At 68.3% G+C, this 7,989-nt stretch overlaps 2 protein-coding genes across 2 annotated transcripts in view; both read left to right on the top strand.

Annotated features, from left to right (window-relative positions):
- Window positions 1-4,492, top strand: part of USP36 (ubiquitin specific peptidase 36) — a gene marked incomplete at its 5' end in the record, with an annotated part of 12,395 nt that extends 7,903 nt beyond the window's left edge. Inside the window, 2 exons of the mRNA XM_019542779.1 lie at window positions 3,492-3,664; window positions 4,470-4,492. Of these exons, the coding sequence (XP_019398324.1) occupies window positions 3,492-3,664; window positions 4,470-4,492 (196 nt within the window). The remainder of the gene's footprint in view (window positions 1-3,491; window positions 3,665-4,469) is intronic.
- Window positions 4,493-5,845: 1,353 nt separating this feature from the next.
- The window catches only part of CYTH1 (cytohesin 1), a 14,372-nt gene continuing 12,228 nt past the window's right edge, over window positions 5,846-7,989 (top strand). Inside the window, exon 1 of the mRNA XM_019542248.1 lies at window positions 5,846-5,947. Within this exon, the coding sequence (XP_019397793.1) occupies window positions 5,920-5,947 (28 nt within the window). The 5' untranslated portion in view covers window positions 5,846-5,919. The remainder of the gene's footprint in view (window positions 5,948-7,989) is intronic.

Raw genomic sequence — 7,989 nt, 5'->3', positions numbered from 1 at the left:
GCCGTGCCGTGCCGTGCCGCGCCGCGCCGCGCCGCGCCTGATCCGTATCGGAGCGGGGGGCCTCGCCCTCGCGAAACGGATCCCACATCCTCTGCAGCTGCACCCAGCCCCAGCGCGGCCGCGCCCTCCTCTCGATTCCTCTTCCCCGGCGGCAGGGCGGTGGCGGTCCCCTTCCCTGACCCACGAGCGGGGCAGGGCGCTGGCTCCCCCTTCCCAGACCCCCGTGCACCCCCGCCGCGGTGCCCGTCCAGTGGCTCTAGGGCCCCTCGTGCTTTGCGCTCGCCGCGTGTGACCTTCGCCAGGCCTCTGTGAGCTGCCGGGCTGGAGCCGGGCTCCTCTTTCACGTCGTTTGCTCAAAGCCGTGGGCCAGCGCGTGCTGCGGCTGGTGGGCTCCAAGCCCCGGCCCCCCAGCACCATGGCTCAGCCCGTCGCGGGGCAGTGGGGCTGCACCGCTCGCTGCCTGGGGCTGGCTCTGGAGCAGCTCCCCTCGGGGGATGCCTGGGTGCCGCGGGTGCTGGGGCCGCACCGCCGGTGCTGTGGGGCTGAGCACGGTGAGAGGCGAAGTCGAGGCCTGGTGCTCACTCAGCTCGCCGCCGGGCAAGCTCCCAGGCCTGCCCTTCCCGTGTAAAAGCATGGTGCAGTGCACGGCGAGGCGGCTGCTCGTGCCCCCCAGAGCTGCTGCGTTTCGGGGGAGGTGTGCTCGCTGATGCAGCACGGGGCTTCCCCAGGGCGTCTGTGCAGCCAGGGCCCCCCACAGGGGCGCCCTCGAAAGCAGCTGTTAGCCAGAGAGCGGCCGTGGGCTTTGGTTGCGGCAGGCCCCTGCGCAGCCGGAAGCCGGGCCAGGCTCGCCCCAGCACGTGTGCTTGCAAATCAGTTTTTGGCTCCTCGGAGCAGACCCCCCCCGGCCTCGGTCTGTCCCGGGGCAGGACGGGGTGAGGGTGGGTGCAGGGTCCCTGCTGGTGCCACGGGTGGGGGTTTGCTGATGCTGTAGCCCCTGCGCGGCTGCACCGGCGGCGGTTGACCTTCCCAGCCATCTGCTGCGGCCCAGAGCAAATCCCTGGGCCTGGCCTGGTGGCAGGGACGTGGGCTCCTCCTTCCCCGCACCTGCTGCTGGGAAGGGGGGCAGCCCTCTTCTCACAGCCACTCCTGACCCACTGGTCTGAGGGGGCTCGGACATGCCCTCTGTGCCTGGGCAGTCGTGCAGGGGCCAGTCTGGGGCTGCTGTGCTGGCTGGGCTGAGGCTGGCGTGGGACTGGTGCCTGGACGCCTCGTAGGGTCAGTCTGACCGACGGGCAGAGCTCCGGTCTGGTCCCGTGCCCCTTCCCTCGGGCAGGGGGTGCTGGGTGGGGGTTGGTGCCACACAGCGGAGCGCAGGCAGCCCTGATCCTGCAGGATTATAGCGGGGATTAGGGTCTCGGGAAGGGGGGAGGGCCTGCTACTGCAGGCATGGGGAAGCCCAGGCAGAGCAGGCAGGTCTGGCCCTGCTTCCCCGGGGCAGGGGAAGGGGCTGCAGGCCCTGGGGTCTCCCCCTGCTGCTCCAGTGGCACCCGCAGGGGCTACAGTCACGCCAGGAGGGCCCCGGCTTCCCGGGCCTGGGTGACCCCACGCTGGGGCTGAGGCCATACAAGGCACTGGGTGCCGGGACCTGGTCAGACACGATGACCAGGCCAAAGCGCAGCCTGCCCGGGTGTCCCTTTTCAGCTGGTTCCAGCAAGGCAGGAGAGTGCTCGAGTGCAGGCCTGCATGCTTTGGCGGTGCTGGGACTCCCGGCCCCGTGCCCACAGCTTCCTGCACCCGAGGGTGCCCCTGTGGGTAGTGCACCTGCCATCCCCGACGCTGCCTGCTCCTCGTGCTGCCGGGGCAGGGCTGCGTGGGGCTCACGTCCCTCCTTGGTGCCCTCCTGCAGCTCAGAGGCCCAAGACCCCCAGCCCAGGGGCAGTTTGAGCCTGGCAGGTGCCCCTAGCTGTTCCCAGGTAGGGGGCAACTTGCCATCTTCTCCCCCTCTTCTCCAGATATCAAACATCCCCTCTCCTGCTGCCGCGGCAGGGGTGGCCCAGCAGATGCTCTGAGGCCCTGGCCAGCTCTGCGCCCCCCCCGGCCTTGGCTGCAGGAGGAGGAGGGTGTGTTGCAGGCAGCACAGGGATGCAGGGGGTGCGTTGGCTGCAGTGGAGCAGCATGGAGCCCGGGGCCTTGTTCCTGCAGGGTTTAGCTAGGAGTGGGGGCAGCGGGGAAAGCCGCTCTCTGCCTATTCCAGCTGGCATCGTCAGTGCGGGAGCAGGGTCATGTGAGCATCCACCCGTTGGCGAGGGAGGGCTGGGGCTGCTCCCATCTGGGAGCTGCTGCTATTCCTGCCAGCCCGTTGGCGTTGCTGGGGTCCTCAGCCAGTGCGGATGGGGCATGGGGCTGGCACCGGGGTCCCTGGAGCTCTGTGCTTTACCCTCTCGAGCTCTGCAGGCCCGAGGGCGTGGGGAGGGCAGGCAGGGCCCCGAGCCGGGAGGCAGCTCGTTGCCGACCTGCTGGAGCTCAGCGGGGCATGCTCGGCCTTCCCTTCTGCCTGTGAGCCGGCAGCAGGAGCCCAGAAGCAATCTGCTGGCCAGTCACAGTGGCTGGACAGCGCCCTGCAGCCCTCCGGCCAGTGCTGGGTCAAGCCCTGTGCCCGGCGGCGGCTGCAGCAGGTGGTCGCTGACCAGGTGGGTGGTCCCTGCCTCGGCTCTGGGGCACAGGCCATGTCCAGCTCTGGGCCTGGGGCTCAGCTCAGCGAGGACCCGTTTCAGGAGGGAGATGTCGTCTGCACCTGGGGGTAGGGGGAGCCTGGGTGGGCAGGCGGGCAGCCCTGCCCGGCTCTCCAGCCAGAGCCCCCAGGCCCTCCAGCCACGCTGAGCATCCCCAGGGCAGATGGGGTGTGCCCCAAGGCGGCACCCCCTGCTTCCCCAGGGAGCAGCAGGCTGGGCGAGGACCGCACAGCATCCCCTGTAATGCTCCAGAGCCAGGCTGTGCCCAGCAGACCCTGCCCCGGGCATGCCAGGCCCCTGAGGGGCTGCTCGTGCCCCCTCCCCTGAGGCTGGTGGAGCCGGCGAGGGTGCGCCGGCCCCCCCAGCCCCACTTCCCTCCCTCCCTCCCTCCCTCGGCGGTGTCGTTTCTGCACCTTCCTTTTCTGCAGCGCGGTTGCTATGCAACCATCGGCTCCCTGGATGCTGGAAGCGCCGGTACTGAAGGATAAGCCGGATCTAAAAATACCCGGCTGCTAGCCCCCCCGCCCCGGGGTGCACGGGCCGGCAGGGCAGGACGCGGGGCCTGGAGGGGCTGCTGCCTGGAGGCTCCCAGCCGGGTGGATTGGGGCCTGGCAAGCGCCCGGCAGGGAGCCGGGATTGGCTGGGCGTGTGCGTGGGCTCCTCCAGCGGGGAGCTTCCAGCTGCCGGCGCTTCGCTCCTTCTGCTCCGGCCAGATCGGGGAATCCTCTGTCTGCGCCTGTGCCTCCCTCCCGCTGCCAGGGCGGGGAGGCAGCTCCCCATCCCGGGCACCGCCAGGGCCTCCCCAGCGGCTCCCGTCTGGCTCCGGAGGTGCCGCGGTCGCCGTGCCGGGGCCTGCAGCATGGGGACGGTCAGCGAGCTCTGTGCCTCGAGCTTCCAGGCCTTCCTCTGCCCCTTGGTGACAGCCAAGGCAGGTAGGTGCAGCGCGGTGCCATGGGGGTGGTCGGCTGGGCACGTCCCACGCTTGGCGCACGGTGCCGAGGGGCTCTAGCACCCAGGCCGGCAGGGCTGCATGGCCCAGCAGCCAGGCAGAAAGGGCTTCTGGCTTGCAAGGGCCCAGGAGCTGCGCCCAAACATGCCTTGGAGACAGGTCTGGCAGGGATAGGGCTGAGCAGCCTGGTGGCTTGGGGGCCTGGGCAGAGGAGCCAGCTTCTGTCCTGGAAGTTGCCCCGTGGCAGGCATGTGCTGGCCCCGTGGGGCTGCCGGCGGGAAGGACCATGCTGACGCAAGCCTGGGGTGTGCAAGCGGTGCAGTGAAAACAGGATGTGGTTTCTGGTCCCCATACTGCCGAGGTGGGGCCGGAAGGAGTCAGGAGTGGTGCGTGCTCGGAGCAGGTGCTGGGCCCAGCTGTTGGGGCTGGGGACTGCCTGGTACCGTGCCTGGCCAGGCCCTTCCCTGCCCTCGTGCCTGCAGATGCCCAAGGGTCCCCAGCCCCAGCGCCTTGCAGCAGGGCTCATGCACCAGCCCTGTTGCGCAAAGGCAGATGCATGCCATGCAGCGTGTGAGAGTAAGAGTTTGGTGGCCTCTAGCTGCAGGGTGGGGGCTGCCTGCCAGCCAGGACAGGTTTGTCCCCACGGCTTCCTTGAGAGAGTCTTTGTTTTCCAGGACAGCAGAGGTCATTAATGATGCCAGGAAGGGGGGGTGCATGCCATGAAGCCCTGGTAGGCTTGCTCCAGCCCTGGTCCCCTTAGTCCTTCTCTGAAGCCTTTGCCTCTCCAGCCTGGACAGCAGGCATTGCGTGAGCTCGGGGAAGTGTCCGGGGGGCCCTGTGTGCCCAGCAGGGACAGGGATGCCGTCCTAGCTCAGGGTTGTCGCAAGCCAGATTGAGCCTTTGGCTTTTACCACCTGCCAGGGAGAGCCAGACCCTCCAATAGCTCCCATGCATCTGCTGCCCCAGAGCTGCAGCTCACCCTCCCTGCCAGGCTGCCCTGAGCCCAGTTGCTGACGTGGGGCAAGGATGAGAGGGGGCAGTGGGCCGGGGCTCTGGGCTGGTGCCCGGGGACCCCAGGCCTGTGCCGTGCTGCCTCTGCCAGCAGCCAGAGGTCTGGGGGTCCATGAGCCCAAGAGACCCGGGGCTGGGTGCTTGGCAGCACTTGGAGCTGTGGTGTATGGGGAAGCCTGGTTGAGGCATCGCATCAGATAGCTGCCCTTGTGCTCCAGGAGGGGCCTGGATCCCGAGAGGGAGCAGAGACGGCCTGTGTCTGGGCACGATGCTGCGGCACCCAGCCTAGGCCGTGCCCCTGGGCAGGAGGGCACAGCTGGCGCCTGCAGGTCGATCTTGGGATCGATGGTTCTCCATCCCCAGGGCCAGCTGTGCCATCTGGGACAGGGACAGGGACAGGGACAGGGTCAGGGCTGGCGAGCCACCGGGCCGGTGTGTGGTTGGTGCCGGCACCGGGGCTGTGCCTGGGCTGTCATGTGCTGGAGCGGGGCCCCTGTGCCAGCAAAGTGCTGCGTTGCACGGAGGAAGGAAGAGCAGGCGGGGCCGGCAGCCTGGGCCCGGGGGTAGTGCCGGTTAACTGCCTCGTGCCTGGGCTTGGGGCTGGGGGCCCCAGCGGTCCGTGCTTGTCCCCCTCGCATGCCCACCTGTGGCGTGGGCTGCACCTGCCCAGGATCTCTGGAGCGTGTTTCGCTAGCTCCTTCCAGCCAGGCTCACAGGGCTTCCCGCCTGGCTCTGACGTGATGAAACCAGCCCCCTCCGCTTCCCCAGCCCCGGCTCAGGACCGTCCCCCTGGAGTCAGCCAGGGCGCTGGGCTGGGCCATCCCCCAGGCTCGGCCGGCCCTGCAGGGAGGCGGGTGGCAGGGCAGGGCAGAGGCTGTGGCCGGAGCACGGGGTCCCTGCCCAGCTCTCCCAGGTCTTTCCTCCTCCCTCCAAGCCCACCCTACGCCTGGGGCCATTCCTGGCTCCTTGGGGGCGCGTGTCCTGGGGCTGCTGGGGAGCTGGCTGGGCCGTGGGTGGGAGCAGAGGGGTTAATGGTGCATGATCGGGGCCCTGCCGGGGCAGGAACAGGGTGTTGGCCAGGCGAGCTCGGGGAAGCCAGGATGACGCCCATCCCGACGGGTGGCTCATTGGCTCAGCGGCCGTGAGTCACTCCAGGAAGCGGCTGGAACTGCGGGGGCCCCACTTCTGTCCCCCCACACCCGGGACACCCTGGGAGCGCCGGCCAGGATGGTGCTTAGCATGGAGCAGGGAAGCGGTGAGCTGGGCCTGGGGCAGGGGGCAGCATGGCGGGGAGCCGGGGTGGGCATGGGGCAGGAGCGGCTTTGGCTTTGTGCTTGTTGGAGCTGACACTGCCATCCCAAGGAGCTCATAGCTCCCCCGCCAGCAGCTTCAGTGTGCCCTGCCACGCTGGGGGCTCTGGGAATCCCTACCGGAGCTGAGCACCGATTCCCTAGTACGACACCGAGGTGGCTGCTTCCCTGCCCGGGCATGTGTCAGCTGTGCGCCTGGCATGCCTGCATGCTGGTGCTTGTCCCTGGGCTCCCAGTCAGGCGTGGGGGAGCCCCAGAGCCCTGTCGGTGCTTCCCCCCCAAGCCGCTGACCGGGTTTGTGCATGCCCAGCCTCTTCGCCCACCCTGGGGCCTGTTCCTGCCTGGCTCCCGCCCAGATGGGGTGCGTCTGCGCGGGGCGAGATGGCTGCAAGCCTCAGCGCGCTCATCAGAGGGTAGTCGTGGCAGCCACGCGGAGCCCGGGGCTGTCCTGCCTCCTCCCTGGTCCATGGGCACCCCGGGCACAGGTCTGGGCTCACCCGCCCACCCGGCTCAGCCTCTGCTGCTCGGGCCTGGGGAGAAGCAGGCCGCTCTCCCTGGCTTTTGGGAGCATGCAGCCGGGCACAACTTGGGGGCTCTGGCACGTGGGCTGCTCAGCCCAGCCCTACGCAGCTGCCCTGGCACCGGGCCCATGAAGTGCCCTCCTGCCCCTCAGCACTGCCCCCCATGCCCAGCCCACCCTCCTCCTCCCAGCTGGGGCCTGCTGAGCGCCCTGCAGCCAGGGCTTGGTGTGGAGCAGGGGTGGGATGCCTGCCCCTCGGCCATGGGATTTCACGGCAGTGAAATCCCCGCCTGTCCCGGAGCGGCACCGGGACTTCCCTGAGGCCTGGAGGGCTGCTGGGAGCAGAGCTCTGTGGCCAGGCTTCTTGCCTGGGGGCAGCTAGGACTCCCGGGTCCCCGTCTGGTTGCTACTGTCGCAGACTGGGGTAAGCTTCCTGCTCAGCCCCAGACATTTGATCGGGGGGGCATAACTGGGCTTTGCCCCGGCTGGGTTGCGGGGGGCAGGACAGCGACGGGCGATGCCCTGGCGCTGTGGTGCAGCTGCTACAGCCATGCCCCGTGTCTGCTTTGGTGCGAGACTACAACGGTCTCGGGCTTCTGGGGGGGCGTCTCTGGGGGGCAGGCACCGCAGGGTGTCTGTGCCCCCAAGCAGGCATCGCAGCAGGGGGTTGTGCCAGCGGGGAGGCTCCCAGGAAGGGGTTAAAGGCTCTATCGCATCTCACCAGGGAAAACCACCAGGTCTGCGGTTTCCCTTCCCCTTTCCCTGTGCTGACATCCCTGTCACGAGCCCAGGGTGACTCTTGGTGCATCAGTTGCTGCAGGGCGGCGGGGGGGGTGCAGTTCCTGCCCCCGTGTCTCATCACCGCTCTGCTGCTGATGACTCTGCTGTGGCTGCAGGCCCCTCGCTGGTCTGCCCCATGCCCTGGGCGTGGGAGGAGACCTCCAGGCTGCCCAGCTCTGGGGTTTTGGGGCTGCCTGCCTCCAGCAGTCCCCTCCCTTCCTGCCAGCTTGTTCCCTAGCCTGGGTGTTTCTCCGGTGGGGTGTTAGGGGTGACCTGGTGGCCTGGATGCCCTTGGGCTTGGGCTGCGTCTGGGCAGTGTCCTCCTCTGCTGCTGAGTCCAGGGCACATCTACATGTGCATTAATGCACATTAAATCTAGTACCTCCATAATTTATGAGGTACTAGGAAAATGTGCATTAGCCTGTCTTTGCAGACATAGATTCATAGACATTAGGGCTGGAAGGGACCTCGGAACATCGTTGAGTCCAGCCAGGGGCAGGAAGTCAGCTGGGGCCATAGGATCCCAGTAAGATAGACAACCAAATGCCTCTTGGAGGTGTTCAAAGCAGGAGCTTGACCCACCTCTGGCGGCAGGCTACTCCTGACCGTGGGGGCTCAGATAGTAAAGATCTCCTTATGTCCAGCCTGAAGCGGTGTTTCAGCAGTCAGAAAGCCGGGTGGTGCCCA

Source organism: Crocodylus porosus, unplaced genomic scaffold (genome assembly GCF_001723895.1).
Source record: "Crocodylus porosus isolate Cpor-Errol unplaced genomic scaffold, CroPor_comp1, whole genome shotgun sequence".
NCBI classification, from domain to species: Eukaryota; Metazoa; Chordata; order Crocodylia; family Crocodylidae; genus Crocodylus; species Crocodylus porosus.
Note: the sequence above shows the minus strand (reverse complement) of the source record. Positions and strands in the feature narration are given on the sequence as shown.